This window comes from Lycorma delicatula, chromosome 4 (assembly GCF_047948215.1).
Source record: "Lycorma delicatula isolate Av1 chromosome 4, ASM4794821v1, whole genome shotgun sequence".
Classification (NCBI taxonomy): Eukaryota; Metazoa; Arthropoda; class Insecta; order Hemiptera; family Fulgoridae; genus Lycorma; species Lycorma delicatula.
Genome location: NC_134458.1, coordinates 128,190,944 through 128,208,211, shown reverse-complemented (window position 1 = coordinate 128,208,211; position 17,268 = coordinate 128,190,944). Strand labels below are relative to the sequence as shown.

The 17,268-nt window shown below is 30.0% G+C and overlaps 1 protein-coding gene across 2 annotated transcripts in view; it reads right to left on the bottom strand.

The window, feature by feature from the left end:
- The window catches only part of LOC142323866 (SPRY domain-containing SOCS box protein 3), a 46,587-nt gene extending 29,731 nt beyond the window's left edge, over positions 1–16,856 (bottom strand). For both annotated transcript variants that reach the window (XR_012756175.1, XM_075364164.1), the window contains exons 1-3: positions 16,620–16,856; positions 9,255–9,445; positions 5,271–5,373 (exon numbers count right to left, since the gene is read on the bottom strand). Coding sequence is in view for 1 of the 2 variants with exons in the window: in XM_075364164.1 (XP_075220279.1) it covers positions 5,271–5,373; positions 9,255–9,445; positions 16,620–16,752 (427 nt within the window). In the remaining variant the exon portion in view is untranslated. The remainder of the gene's footprint in view (positions 1–5,270; positions 5,374–9,254; positions 9,446–16,619) is intronic.
- Positions 16,857–17,268: the final 412 nt, after the last annotated feature.

Below are 17,268 nucleotides of genomic sequence, written 5' to 3'. Positions count from 1 at the left end.
AGATTATAGTTGCATGCTAGCTTCGCAAATGAAATGATGCACCGTGACAAAGATTTTATCATGTCGTATTCAGTTGACAACCCAACATTTCATGTTAATGGAAAAGTAAACAAATCATAATGTGATATCTGGGGGTTCAGAAAATCTTCATGAAATATTGCAGTATAAAAAGGACTCCACAAAACTGAATGTTTTTTATGCCGTATCCTGACAACAAGTTTACAGGCTGTTCTTTTTCACGGAAGTTAAGTATGTCTGGAATGAACTATCTTGATATGCTACAACTATAGCTCTTTTCTAACTACAATACAAACCTCACAACTTTATTGGGTAAGAGGATCGTGCTCCTTCTCACTGGCATAACACTATATGTGATTGGTTGAATGAAATTCTCCTTGACTGCTGGATTGGTCGCAGGGATCAGATGACAGTACGTGTTTGCTGTTACCTCCATGTTCACCCAATTGACCCCAAGCGAATTTTTTCTTTGGGGTTATTTAAAAGATTAATATATGTGTCATCATTACCAGCTGACCTGTTTGACTTGAGACACAGAATTTAAATATCTATCCCATCAATTACTCCAGACTTGTTGATTAATGAATGGGATGAACTATCCTATTGGCTGGATGTGTGCCATGTGATGAAAGGCGCTCACACTGAACACTTATAAGGAAAACTGTTTGTGTTGCTCTTTCATTTCATGTATAATTTATCAATGTAAGTAAAACTTAATAAATATTACATAACTTTAAAACCCTGATATTCATTTTGAAACAACACATGGTATATTGAAGTATCTAATCAAAGAAGTTTGTAATAATTTCCTATACTTAATGTTTTCCATTATGTAAAGCACAATCCTCCCCCATAACAAGGCCAAGAACACAAATAGTACATAGTTTCTCATATTCTTTAATCTTCTGATGTTAGGTTTCTAATTAACCTTTGTGTTTAGGGCAATCCAAAAAAATTACAATGAAATTGTAAATCATATGGTATGTCTTACACATATCATTTCTTCCGCTCGAAAAATAAACATTTCTGTAACATAAATAAAACTGTTTTTAATAAATTGATACTGATATCAAAAAAGGTACGGCATTAACATTTCTATTTTCAAAATTTGTTATTAATTACCATTTAAAAAAAAAAAAATACATGTTAAATATATATAATAGACAATATAAAATAACAGGTAATAAAAAATGTTTACACATCTATATAATAAGCTAAAAATAGAAAAAGTTTTTACAAAAGTCTTAGCAGCTCAATTTCATTATTTAAACAATGAATAATCATAAAAATTGTATTATTCTGTAAATGTGATATGTATTACATACAAATGAAGTCAGGCCGGTAACAGTTTTGTAACAAATTTTTCTATTTTTTTGCTTGTTATATGGAATGCTTAAACATTGTTTATTATCTATTATTATATACCTATTGTCTGTTACATATATTTAACATGCATTTTTTAAAAACAACATTCTAAATTAATAACAATTTTGAAAATAGAAATGTAGTGCCTCCCTTTTTTGATATTAGTATCATTTTATTAAAACAGTTTTATTTATATTACAGAAATTTTTCTTTTTTGAGCAAAAGAAATGATATCTGCAAGACTCTTACCCTACCGTATACAATTGCACTGTAATTTTTTTGGATATCACTGCATTTTTTAGATTATTCTTTTATTTTTTTTATGAATTGTTGATTGTTATCTTATGGAATTATTATTAAAATTTATTGCCTACAAATAAATATACATTTTTTGAATTTCTCACCAAATGTTTTTGGTGATAAGTCATATCATTCACTTCATACCAGATTTTTCCTTTTTAATTAAGACTAGTATGACCTTCATGAATCTAAGATCCATGATGTAATACTGCTCTTATTACTTTGTAAGTGTAACCCCCGATTTTTATCGTATCTGTGGACACACTTTTTACATTATTATTAAATGAACTTTTTTTTATTTCTCCATCAATTAGTTCTAATTGTAGAATAAAAATGTTTCCAATCAAATTTATTTCTGTTTTATGTAACAAATCTTTGTTGCCACATTTGCAACACTTTCCTACTGTTCATGTTTTTTGTATTTTATTAGCACCTATAATTTCTTGTAAACTAATACTTTTATTTTTTTTTAATGACGTGATGGGAATTAAAAAAAAATTGTTTTATTTCAGTACTTTCTTTAAAAAATAGCATTTACTATTAAAACAAGCTGTAGTATATTTTCTTTTAAATTTAATTATTTCAAGTACATTATCAAGTTTTTGTACCCTACCTAGAGTATTGTACTGCTACCTAGCGGCGCGATTTATAAACCCACCTTTTGGAGGAAAAAGTGACATATTCAAGTCAGAAAAGTGACATGCAGTTCATCAAATGGAAGAAAAAAACTTTTAACAAAATTCAAGGTATTTTTTGAAAGTACTCTTTTTATTACAAATCTAACTGAATTGAAATAATGTTTTCATGCTTATTTTTTCCCCATTTTCATTTCAGTTTTTGGTTAGGTCATGTTTAGAACTGTAAACATAGTTTGTTGACTTTTCCGTGCCGTCCAGTTCTATGGGCTCTTACTGGTGAAGTTCTAACAAACTTCATGATTCTATTTAGTTAAATAATGGAACATTTTTTTTTTTATTATGGTGAATTTAATTGAAAAAAATGAGGGAAAATACCCTCATTTATTTATTGCACAAGTTTTATTGTGCAATAAAACTTGTATTTTTTTCATTTAATAAAATGCTACAGATTTTGGTCATCCAAAATTGATTATCTTTAAAAGTTATATTGCTGTTAATAATAGCTATCACACATATTGAATTTTGCTAAAGGCTTTTGAATAAATAAAACAAAAAGGTCAATTTAAACAATATTCAATTTTTAATTAATTTAATATAATACTGTTACATTTTTTATTTACTTTTTATGATTAGCAGAAAAAGTTATGGTTCTAAATCAAACCAAAAATTATTTTTAAAAAAAGTAAATTTTTTTCTGTTTTTTTTACTGACTTCATCTATATCAATTCATTCAAATATTCAGAATGTTCTGAATTTGAATTATTGTGTATCATACCAATGATTTGTAGGTATACTTATCAGACCTGGGTTACAGTACAGAAAAATCATTTTCAATGGAAAATATACAAAATAATGTTTGGCATTAATAGTAGGGTGAACAAGACTATAGTATCATAGTAAAGTATATGAAAACATAAGAAAAGACTTTGAATGACTCAAAAGACAGACTCTTAAATCACTTTTTCTTTTAACACTTTAGCATATGTTTTTTTTTAACTGCTGGACCCCAGATACCGAGGCAATATTTTTATTTATAACAGCTAAACATCAATAAATAATAATGCTACTGTTTTTTGTTATTTTTACCTTCAGAAGAATAAAAAATAGTCTTGTGACTGATTTGGTTCCTTTGGCATGCCAACCAAATATTGATCAGAGATGCCAATGAAATTGACTAAACACTTTTTTACCTTGCACAATATTCAATTTATTTCGAAACAGCTTTCAATTTATACAACCTGTAGGTAACGAAGTTGAAGTTTCTGTTGTTGTACCACTAGTGTCAGTGTTTTCAGATTGACTGTTTTCACAATGTTATATGGGCAGAATATTATGAGAAATATATTCTATATTTATTTCTGCCCTGTCTGTTAATTTGAACTGACATGAATCTTCATCATCTGAATGATCACTCTGATGAATCAAATTTGCAAAATTCAAACTCAGAATCACTATCTTTATGTCCTGGCAATCTTCTACATTTGAATCTGAACACAAATAATTTTTCCTTAACACAAAGCACCTTTTTACATGAAAAGGCTCCTGGAATGTCACTCATATATATATATATATATATATATATGAATTTTTTTTAATAACTGTTAGAAATGTAAAGAAAATATAACAATTACTATTATGAAGAATATATGAATACAAGAATACAAGAACTATTTATGAAGAATATGATAAAATGAATGCGAAAGTGAGCGTAAAAAATTACTAGTGAAGAATAGTGAAATACATAAACTCACTTGTACAGTATTATACTTCATATTAGAATGAACAAATGAAAATTTCAAACTCATTTTGATGTTTACATTGATAAGAAGAAAGACTTATTTTTTTCATGTTAAATGCTTAACTTTTTTCATCAGTTAAATTTTTAGTGACATATTTTTTACTGTTTTCATACCAAAAGCAAGAATCATTTTTGTATGATCTGAATTTTATAATTTAGGTAGTATTTTTTATTGGCTTGTAATTTTTTAACATATCAATAAAAATAAAAGTGAAGTAAGGGTTATGAATTACACCATACAATTTTAATATGCACAAAAACATTTAATACATAAACATTTATTCCACAAATTTGTCGCATACTATTTAAGGAAGCAATAGTATCTTTCATTATGAAATATAACAATAATTTAATGTTAAAGTAAAATGTAGACCAAACTTTTAAAGATAAAAAAATTATATGTGAAAGGACAATTTCTTGTTTCTTTCAAAAAGGACTGGAAAGTTGTTTCACCATGTTCCAACACTAGTACACCTCTAAATGATATACATAAATGTGACAGCTAATTGGATTAACATCCTAAATGAAATTTCAAGTATATTAAAAAAAAAACCATTTCAATGGTAATAAACATCTTATATATAAAGCAGAAAGTTTGTTTGTCTATTCTGGCATCATAAGAACCAACCGACTGAATACTTTCAAATTTGCAGGATACAGTCATGTTATACTAGAGAAAGTTTTAAGCCATAAACAGGGGGGGGGGGGGTAGGATATTCATTAAAGAAAAAAAAAGAAGATTAATCATTTTACATCATTATTACAATAAATTAAGAATTTTACATTTTCAAAGGTGAGTGTACCTTAATTACCATAGTTACTACTACTCTGCCCTTTATAATTAAGTTTTTTTTTCAGATTTTTATATAAAGCTTTATTTGTTATTTATAAGTATTATTCTCATTACCATGAGGTGGAACAAATGGTGGAGCCCTGTGGAGAATAATTCAGATAAAATTAAGGAAAAATTTTATTTCTTGTGAATGAACGACTGGGTTCTATAAATGATTCAGAACCCAGATTATAACAAAAATTAATTCAAATTGTATACTGAGATACTTAAGAAGAGACTAGAAGAAATAATAATTTAAATTACTACAGACAGTAAGCAAATTAAACATAAATACTTTTATTAAGGAAAAATTAGTTACCAGTGTATGAAAAACCCCAAGATTCCTTATCAGAGCCCAACAGGCTGCAAAAATTATATGTAGATTTATCAAGTTCTGCATTTTTGGTCCCAACACCAACCATCTGGAAAAAAATCAAATAGGGAAGTCAAGATAAACAATAAATTAGCGTAAGTGCTCAAACTCCTATGGCCTTTTAATTAATAAAAAAGAAAACTGGTCTGGTATTGGATGTTAGTTATTCTTGAGATGATTATATCATCTTTGTGATATAACCTGTAACCAAAGTGTCTCAATTTTAATTATCTGAAACTTTTTGGGACACTTGTATTAAAAAAAAGAGTAACAGATTATGTTATGGTATCAACCATGGAATATTTTAACAATAATATTTACATTAATTAGAAGTTCAGAACATACTTCAACTGTTTTTTTATATTGTTTTCAAGTACTTAGATATCAAAGTTAAAATTTCAGATAAAAAACAATGTGAATTCAATACCATGCCATTAATATGAAATATTATTCAATCAATATGTATGAAAAGTCATCATCTATAGAGAGATTGTTCATCTGTTGAGAGATTGTATTCTGTGTGATGGGAGTAATGTTTTTTGAAAAGGTAATCCTGTGTTGGGTGCAGCTTGTTTCAGTGATCAAGTCATGTTGGTGATCTTGAGATGACAAGATGTGACTGGTTCACTGTGCGTTCATTGTCTCTGGACGATTGAGAACATATCTTTCCGTGCGTGGTCAAAATGATGTTAACTTTAGAACAATGAATGAATGAACTACTAAATATTCATTGTTCATACACTGAATATGTCTTCCATGAGTATGGTGAGTAGACACAGACACTGCAAGACAAATTTTCTGTTACATCTTCAGTTACGTCACTTTTTAATCAACATAGTGTATAAGAATGCTGACTGAGAAATTTATGGAGGTGGATTGGTAAAGGACTATGGGCAAAGTGATAGACCGTCAATACTTGATGAAGAAAAACTGCAAGATATATCATGCAACGTAGTCCCAACAAGTTCATGCAAAAGTTGGCCCAACAGATAAACATTTACGGTGCAACTGTACACAAGGCAGTTTGCAAGAAGCTCAGTGAAAGTACAGTGTGATTCAAAGAAACTGGAAATTTAAAAAATTAAATAACGTTAATGAAAATTTTTTTTAGAAAATGAATTTTATTTCATGTAATTGTACAAATGTTGCCATTTTAGGATACATACATTTTAGTTTATTTTTTAAAGATGACATCTTGCAGGTGACCTCCTCTTCTATGTAAACACTCACGAAGTCTCGCAGTTAAATTGTTCATGGTTTGACATAACATCTCAACTGGAATTTCCACAATTGCTTCTCCGATCTTTGTCTTCAGTTCTTCCATTGTAGCAAGTCTACTGTGGAACACTTTGCTTTTAAGGTGACCCCACAAAAAGTAATCGCAAGCTGAGAGATCAGGCGATCTGGGAGGCCATCTAATGTCACCATTTCGTGAAATGACACATTGTCCAAACAATTGGCGTACAGCTGCCACTGATATTCGTGCAGTATGTGACATTGTTCCGTCTTGTTGAAACCAGGCTGTGTTAAGAATTGGTGGAAATCTCTTTCAGGTTTCAGGCATGGCTACGTAACAAGCCGACGTCACTGTAATCGCAAGACCGTTGTCATCCTAAAAAAAATAGGGGCCTATAACACTGTAAGATGACATAGTAAACCACACGGTCACTTTCTGACTGTGCAACGGATGCTGGTGTAGCTGCTTAGGATTTTCTTGTGCCCAGTATCTGAAATTTTGCTTGTTAACAAATCCACTGAGGTGGAAATGCGCTTCGTCTGACATCCACAGTTCGTGAACAAGCTCTTCGTTATCATTTATCTTCTGAAGCATTACATTACAGAATTGTGCTCGCACAACTGCATCGTTCGGTTTCAGTTCCTGGACGATCTGCAACTTGTATGGATGGAATTGAAAGTCCTTTACTAACATTCTTCGAACACTTGAACTATGAAATTGTAAAGATGCTGGGAGACGACAAATTGACCGATGTGGACTTTGTGTGACAGCATCTTGTAAGCTTGAACATTCTGTGGTGTACGGACGGTTCGCTCACGGCCTGGAGGTTTCTTTTTCATTGCCGAACCAGTTTCCTCAAAATTAGATATCCATGTTTTAATTGCATGTGCTGATGGAACACGGTCGTGCCGTCCCAGATTAAAATGATGGTGAAATTCTCTATGCGCTCCCTCCACACTGTCATTGTTTTTGTAAAATGATTTGAATCAAATGCACATTGCGTACCACTCCAAGGATCCATGACAACTAAATGGCAGGTTAGGTTAGAGAGGCTGGCGCCACTTATCAAGTTGTACCAATCGCCCACGGCTACCAACACAACTTTCAAAATTTCCCGTTTCTTTGAATCAGCCTGTAGTTCAAAATTTATTGGCCACAGATTGTGGAAAGCAAATTCATACTGTGATTGATTTCAACAGTTTCTAGCAGACAATTACTACTCTGATATTACAGAGTACCTTTTCTATACTAATGTGGCTTGGTTCCATTTATCAGGATCTGTGCATGTACAAAACTCCCATTTATCCTCTACATGACCAAAAGATAGGGGTGTGGATTACAACATCCAGGAGAGGAATAGTCGCCAAATATTCTTCATACATACAATAAATTCAGCTAGTTATTATGAAATCATTTACCAGTTTACAGGATAACTAACTGAGAATGAAATTAATAATATTTGAATTCAACATGACAGTGCGACTATACTTTTGAAGTTATGGAAAATGTAATGTTTTTTAAGAAAACTCCCAATAGCTTTCAAAAACTTAATTGCTATTGACTTCACCAAAATCATTCCAGATGTACTTGTGAGTCTTCATAAACAAAAAGAAATGAGTGAAGATATGTCTGGATGTTCATGCGGACCATTTCCAACAACTACTAAGGTAAGTTGATGTTACTTATTGTTGTACCAATACATAACAGATGTACAGTTACTTTTTGAATGTACTGTATACCTTGTAAATGTTTTTATTGTTGCAATTGTGCAGTATTTGTTTTCCATCTCAGATTTTTTTTCTACTAACAAGAATGTAGTATCACATCAGAAGATACTCTTCAGGTTACTACTGCACAAAATAAGTTGATAACGAAGTAATGTAGGCTCTTGTGGTATAAAAATAAATAGGATAAGTAACAAAAAGTTCTTACATATACAAAATTTGTTATATCGTATGTCCCTTGGCAATTTAATTTTGTAACGTAAGGCCACATAGCATATGCAGTCCACACGGATGTGGTGCACAATCAAGCAGCAGTCACATCAGACAGAGTGGTGTGCTCTCCGCTGACATCAGATGTCCGTGAGTAGCTTTGATATGTTCTTATCACTATTAACATAGGAAAACTTCCTCTCTGTGAATTTTCGTGCAAGAAGAATCCCATGGTAACACTGCGTCTTCTATATGTCAGAGTTTATTATCTGCTGCAGCAGTCCAGTCATCTTGCCACCTTCTTCAAATTATATGTTTAATGGAATTGATGAAATCGGTAGTTGTAACTCGAGTAGAGAAAGACAGTTGGCTATATGCATCTTTAGGAGCAGAATCCACAAGTTTGTTTCCCAGGATTCTCGCATGGCTAGGGATCCAATAGAAATTCACTGGTGTATTGTGACAATTTAATTCAGTAATTGCATTATATATTTCACTGACAACAGGATGCCTGAAAAACAAATTCTCTACAGCTTGGGGAGCACTATATGAATCACTATAGATAAGGATGTGATGATATTTTGATCTAATGATATTCAAGGCCATTTTGATGGCATACAGTTCAGCACTGTAGACACTTACCAGGTAGTTCTTTCATTTACAACAAAAGTGGATAAAATATCAGTTGTTATAGTCCATTAAAAAAAAAAAAATTAATATATGAGACAATACAAATTCACAATTTAAAAAGCAACCTACCACATCAGTTCCATATAATGAAGTTAACATCTTTATTTCCCAGTAATAAACATGTCCAGGTTGAAATGGTAAATTACCACGAACAGCAGCTGTCCCAGAGCTATAACTTGGGTGAAAACGTACCTCACGATTACCTTTGCTAAGCAATGTAGCTGAAGTGGTCACTTTTTCATCCCAAGACCAATCATGAACTGTAAAAATAATTTAAAAAATTTAAGTATTCAAGCTTAATTTAAGTATTACAATTTTAATATTCCAGTTTAATTTGAACGTTGATATGTATTACAAATAACACAAAGTTACTTTTTATAAAATTATATTCACTGTTTAATTTATTACCATATAAATGGTAACAGTTAAGTTTCATCTACATAGGAGGAGAAACTCCATCTATGAATCATGAAACCTTGTCGATGGTGAGGGGGCTTTAGTGCTCAGTGACACAAAGTAGTTGGACCGAAGGTGTAACCATATTGGAGAGATATCTGTTGAGAGCCAGATTAAGAAATGATTCCTGAAAGAGGGGGGCAGCAGCTTTTTCAGTAGTTATTAAGGGCATAGACTTAAACGGTCATATCAACATCACTCAATCTCTGAGTACTGCACAGTTCAAAGCAATGGAAAACTAAAGCTGCTTTTTTTCCAAGAAAATATAACTCTCTGCATTTTCATAACAAAGATGGAGGCGCCTTCCTTGGTAAAATATTCTAGAGGTAAACCAGTCCCTGGTTTGGATCTCCAGGTACTAAGGAAGGGGTCACCAGAAAATTAAAAAATAGCATTCTATGAGTCAGAACGTGGAATATTCTAAGTCTAAAAAAAGGTTGGTAGGTTAAAAAATTTAAAGAGGGAAATGGATAGATTAAATGTAGATGTAGTAGGAATTAGAGAGATTCTTAATGGTTTTAGAATAATTAACACAGTTTCAAATAAAGGGCAGGCAGGAGTAGGTTTTGTAATCAACAAGAAGATAGGGAAGAGAGTAGAGTATTTCAAAATGCATAGCGACAGAATCATTGTAATAAGGATAAAATTAAAACCTAAGCCGACAATGATTGTTAACATCTATATGCCTACAAGTGTCCATGATGATGATGAGGTAGAGTGTGTACAAAGAAATTGACGAAGCAATTATTAAAACATATAAAAGGGGATGAAAATTTAATAATAGTTGGAAATTGGAATGCAAGCATTGGAAAAGGCAAGGAAGGTAATATTGTGGGTGAATATGGGCAGGGCAAAAGGAATGAAAGAGGAGACTGACTTATAGAGTTTTGCATGATGTATAATTTAGTAACTGCCAACACTCAGTTTAAAAATCATAATAGAAGAATATACACATGAAAAAAGTCCGGTGATATTGCACAGTATCAGGTAGATTGGTTAAGCAAAGATTTAGAAATCAACTCGTCGACTGCAAAGCTTACCTTGGAGCAGGCATTGATAGCGACCATAATTTAGTGATAATAAAATGTAAATTGGGGTTTAAAATCTGAAGAAAAGATGTCAGATGAATCAGTGGAATTTAGAGAAGCTTGAGAAAGGGGAAGTTAAAGAAGATTTTCAAGGAGAACATCACAAAAGGTATGAGTAAAAAAGATACAGTAGAAAATGTAGAAGAATGGGAGAATGTTAAAAAGGAAATTCTCAAATCAGCAGAAGTGAACTTAGGCGGAATAAAGAGAACTGGTAGGAAAACCTCGTATATCAGAGGATATATTGCAGCTGATGGATGAATGTAGAAAATATAAGAATGCTAGTGATGAAAAAAGTAAAAGGAACTATCGACAATTAAGAAATACTATACAAAGGAAGTGCAAACTGGTGAAAGAAGACTGGATTAAAGAATAATGTTCAGAAATGGAAAGAGAAATGATTGTTAGTCCATACAGGAAAGTTAAGGAAAATTTTGTGGTACATAAATTAAAATCTAAACAGAGATGGTACACTGATTTATAATACAAAAGGAAAGGTCGATAGATGGGTGGAATATATTGAAAAGTAATACAGAGGAAATGAATTAGAAAATGGTGTAATAGAGGAAGAGGAAGTCAAAGAGGATGAAAGGTGAGAAACAATACTCAGATCTGAATTAAAGAGACCATTAAAAGATTTGAATGGCAGAAAGGCTCTTGGAATAGATGGAATCCCTACAGAATTACTGCGCAGTGCAGGTGAGGAAGTGACAGATTATACAAACTGATGTGTAATATTTATGAAAAAGGAGAAGTTCCAACAGACTTTAAAAAGAGTGTTATAGTCATGATACCAAAGAAACAAGGAGCAGATAAATGTGAAGAATACAGAAAAATTAGTTTAACTAGTCATGCATCAAAAGTCTTAACTAGAATTCTATAAAAAAGAATTGAAAGGAGAGTGGAAGAAGTGTTAGAAGGAGACCAATTTGGTTACAGGAAAAGTATAGGGACAAGGGAAGAAATTTTAGCACTCAGATTAATAGTAGAAGGAAGATTAAAGAAAAACAAACCAACATACTTGGCATTTATATACCTAGAAAAGGCATTCGATAATGTAGGCTATAATAAAATGTTCAGCGTTTTAAAAAAATCAGGGTTCATGTACAGAGATAGTAGAACAACTGCTAATATTTATAGAAACCAAACAGAAACATTAATAATTGAAGAACATAAGAAAGAAACCATAATAAAAAATGGAGTCTGACAAGGATGTTCCCTATCTCTGTTACATTTTAACCTTTACATACAACTAGCAGTTAATGATGCTAAAGAACAATTTAGATCTGGAATAACAGTACAAAGTGAAAAGATTAAGATGCTATAATTTGCTGATGATATAGTAATTCTAGCTGAGAGTAAAAGAAATTTAGAAGAAACAATGAATGGCATGGATGAAGTCATACGCAAGATCTACCGCATGAAAATAAACAAAGACAAAATGAAAATAATGAAATGTAGTAGAAATAATGTAGATTAACCACTGAATGTAAAAATAGGAAGAGAAAATATTATAGAGGTAGAAATTTGTTATTTTGGAAGTAGAATTACTAAAGATGGACGAAGCAGAGTGATATAAATGCCACATAACACAGGCTTTATATGGAAGTGAAACTTGGATGATCGGAGTACCTGAGAAGAAAAGATTAGAAGCTTTTGAAATGTGGTGCTAGAGGAGAATGTTAAAAATCAGATGGGTGCATAAAGTAACGAAGACGTATTGTGGCAAATTGATGAAGAAAGAAGCATTCGGAAAAATATACTTAAAAGAAGATACAGACTTACATTGGAGTTACAGGTAGAAGGGAAAAATTGTGCAGGCAGGCGTTTGGAATATTTAAAACAAATTCTTGGGGATGTAGGATGTAGGGGGTATACTGAAATGAAATGACTGGTACTAGATAGGGAATCTTGGAGAGCTGCATCAAACCAGTCAAATGACTGAAGACCAAAAAAAAGGAGAAGAAACTAACTGCTGTGATACCAATTAAAGTAGCATTTTAGCTAAACAAAGAGAGTAACAATAAGGAATGAAACAGTACCACAACTAGTAATGGATCACCTGCTGAAGAGAACTAAGAGGACAAAACAATTTTGTTTTGGAAATGTTAGTAAAACAGAAGAAGAAAGGGAAGAACCAAGTGATATAGAATGGCACGGAAAATGGCACAGATGATTAAGATATAATCTGAACCTTGTAATACTATTAAAAGCTGTTACGGCTTCACAAATTCCTAGTTAATAAAATAATTCTACTAAAGTACACTGAATATCAATAACAAACAAGAAAAAGAAAAACAGGAGATGAAAGGAGAGAAGAAAATGGTTAACCAGCATTAGCACTATTAGTTAAATGTACATTTTTTACACTTTTTGTTACGATTTTAGTAATTTGCTTTGAAGCAGTGTTAATTTTGAAATGTTTTAATTCCTACCCAGTTGTACATTGTTGGGTTGGTGATGGTGGAACATCTTATGAAGGTAAGTGGAATCTAACATGAGCAGTTGAGTGTATGTGACGTGAGGTATAATCTAACTCAGTGAGTGATCACACATGAATGCTTTTACAGAACATGAGTTCCAGTACAAATTTTTTTCTTCCTTATTCATTTATAGTTCAGTTATAATAATTAGAATGATTGATTTTAAACATCACTGAGGAACAGCATAATATAATTATTCTGGACTTACAAATTCTAAGCTAATTTTGGCTTTACAGAAGAAGAAATTAGCAAAGAATAAGTAGTCTATGCAATCTACAGTGTCAGACTTAAAGTTACTAATCACAGCTCTGTAGAATTGGATGAAAATGTAAATGAGATTCCAACTTTTGTTTTTTTTAGACAAATTTCCTCCTTTAATATAAAAAGGTACACTTTAATGAAGAAATAATTCCTGTCTGTGTTTTATCATTTTTGGGACCATAATGATTCATTAGATTGATGGAAGACTTTTATTTGATAAAATGATTGTGAACATGTTCAAATTAAAAGCAATGCATCAATGATACAGATGCAATCAAGACAGTTTACTGATTTTGAATAAATGAGTTAATTTTTTGGGTACTGTATCTGAATAGAGTTAAGATCTGTATGAACATGCATGAATTATAAAACATGGATAAGCGAGTTCCAGAAATATTTATTCCAATATATTTTTATTTTATAAATTCATAATCAATGATAAATCCATCAAACAATGATAATTACTTGATACATTATTGATTACTGAGCTTTTTTAATACAAAAATAAAATATATGAGTTAGAGAGTAATATAAAAAAAATTATTCTATTACAAAAATGGTAAAAAAAAAAATTATGAATAAAATGAAGTTATGTCTCACTGAACAATAAGAATAATCGTTGGTTAACACAGAAAAAAGGGGGTGAAGAAAGAAATAACGGTTAAACAAGGGTATCTTAATATTGGGTAAATGAACACATACAAATCAACAAAAAATAATTAATTTAATGTACAGTTTCCTGGTAATATGCAGCTGGTAACTTAATCACTTTTAACATTGTTTATATTAATTATAAGCTGCATAATAAGTTCTCTTTGATTAAAAAGTTCACATAGTAAGCTTTACAAAAAATAAAGAGTAAAATATGAGATAAAATGAATATAATACATAACAAAGAAATTCAAAAATAAATATTTATAATAGTGTGTGTAAAAACGATAAGTGTAAAACAATAAATTTAATGATCAATATAAGAGATCATCATAAATAAAAACAATAAATATGATAACTATCTTATGTGATGAATGCTTCATATTAACATTTTACACAACTGCAATAAATACTATCACAAGTTACTTTTATATCATAAAAAGTTATGATCACTATATTTAATGACAAATTCATACAATATTCTACTAATCCCTAGTTAGCTGATAAAGTTCTGTTGACATGAGGATAGGCAACAGCATCACTAATTCATATAATGCAGATAGTAATAGTGTTTTATAAATGTTAAAACTTCAAATGATTGCTTTTTTGAAAATTTTCTAAGCTATCATTTACTTTGTTAAATTTACTAAACGAGATAAAGAATCTTTAATCTGCTATCCAATTTTAAATTAAGAGGTTGCATGCTATTCTTAAGATACCTTTAAAAACAAAGAATAATCCAGCAGTGGAAAACTTAATCCAACTCTGATGTAAATGTCTGAATAAACGACATTTATTGTGTTTGTAGTTTTGGTTATTTAAACAGTGTATGTTTACCATCCTTCTAGGAAATATTAGTAGTTCCTTATTTATTTTATGTTTTTTATTGTATTAAAAACTGATACAACTCTAAGGAAACTGTTTAAATTTTTACTTTTCCCCAGCACCCAACAAGTATGAAACAATGACAAATAGAACAATAATTCAGTATTTGGTTAAGTATTAATAGTTCAATTCTACAGAAGTTTAGATGGGAAAGATAATTTTGGGCTGATAAAAATGGTAAAAAGGAATTCAGTGTATTCATTTGTAAGTATGACTTGCATAGAAAATTAAAGCATACATATTAAAAAAATCATGTTAAGGCGAGTTGGAACCTCCTTTTATTAATGTCAGTTAAAAAGACTTTCAGTGTCTTAATATTCCTCTTACAGAAAAATTATCAATAAACTGAAAGCATAAACAATAAAACAATTATACGCAATGCTTTGTCACCTTGGCAACTGAAAATTTATTTTACAGAAAAAATACAAACCAATAAAGTAATATAATTAAAACTCATATTAAAGGATAACAGATTATTTTAATATGATATATATAATTTATGTTCAACATTTACTTACAGAATTAAAAATATTAAAGACAAAGTTTAATAAAATAAATTTAAGTATTAAAGGCATAGTTAACAACTTAAAAACTAGTAATACTATAAAGTTTAAAAACGTTCTTAATTAAACATTTCATACAGTAAAATTGCTAAATTTAGTTTTACTAATAATAGAAAAAATACAGCCTAGTAGTAACGTTTTCAAATTAATTAAAAAAAATGAAAGGAATTGAACATTATTTTCATAATAAAAAAAAAAATCTGTTGCATAAAGTATTACAAAGGCTATCACCAAACTGTTTAATTGTTAAATACAAAACTATTTCTAAAAACAAAAAAAATTAGAAATCAGTAGTTTTGATTATTTCATTTACATACTTAAAATACATAAATTTTATTTCATAAAAGATGAAATAAACATAAATGAAATAAAAATTTACAAACTAAAAAACTTAAGCAGTTTTCTGTAACAACAAACAAAGAGAAGAAACTTAAAAAGTAATTTTACAATAATTTTGTAAAATTACAAATTTTTCTCATTACAATTTAAAAATCCAAAAAACAAACAATTAAAATCAAAATATGAAAAAAATCATTTTGATGTTCACAACCAATAGAAGTATTTATAAATGACTTAATTACATATGAAGTAAAACTATATGAAAAACAACATTAACTAAAAGTTATTTATTTTTAAAATCCTTTACACAGCTACAGGCTATTTATAGAAGTTCATTTTTTTTAATAGAGTGTAAATACCATAGATCAATATTTCAAAGCAAATATTATAATGTTTAAGATCGGTTTTACGAGATAAATTATCTTATATTCCTAAGTAAAACTGTAAATACAGTTTACTACTAAACGTTTTATTAATTTTTTTTTTTTACTAATAAAAGGCGATTTAAAATCAGTCACGAATAGTTAATGTAACAGTTTGTAAATAAAAATCTTCATTATTGTATGTAGTCGAAATTCATTCGTTAAAGAACTGAAATAAGATAGAATTGTAATACATAATGTTAAATAACTAACAATAGGAATAATGTAATATTTTAACCACTATAAATTTTAGTCGTAATATGAAGGTAAAATTTAGGCATCTTACCAATAAAATCTTCACTGCAATTGCAAATCATATCCAGCTGATTTTTTCCACAAACACAAAATGGATTGCCGTAAAATTTTTCTGTATCCATCAGTTCCGAATAGATAAATCTTGAACCTTCAACAACATTCATTGTCAAAGTTTAACAATGCCGAATCTAACCAAACAAATCCGAGAGACTTCGCAATTTAGGTACCACAACAGCAGCTACCGTGTTTGTATTTGTCAGCTGTTCAATAAACGACTACTAATGTATAAGATGAATTTTGTATCCGTCCTTTCTCGTGATTCTCGAGAAAGTTCTAAACTAAGCGCGCGCTATTTAAGCAGCTTAATGCACATAAAATGTAATATGTAATTAAACAAATTTAATCATTGTATAGTATAAGATTATTACTAATGAACAGATTATTAACTAAAAATATATTTTAATAATAATTATATTTTATATCATTTTTTAATTAATCATTATTTTATATTATTTTGAAAATGTAAAGAAGTGATTTTTTTTTTTTTTTTTTCTTAGCTGCCGAACCGCCGTTAGATATTACTTCAGAGGATGAGATAAAATGACAATTTTGTAATTCGAACCTGAGATCTCCGGGTTGCAAACGAATTACAGAAATTCAGTCAAACCTACAAATAAATA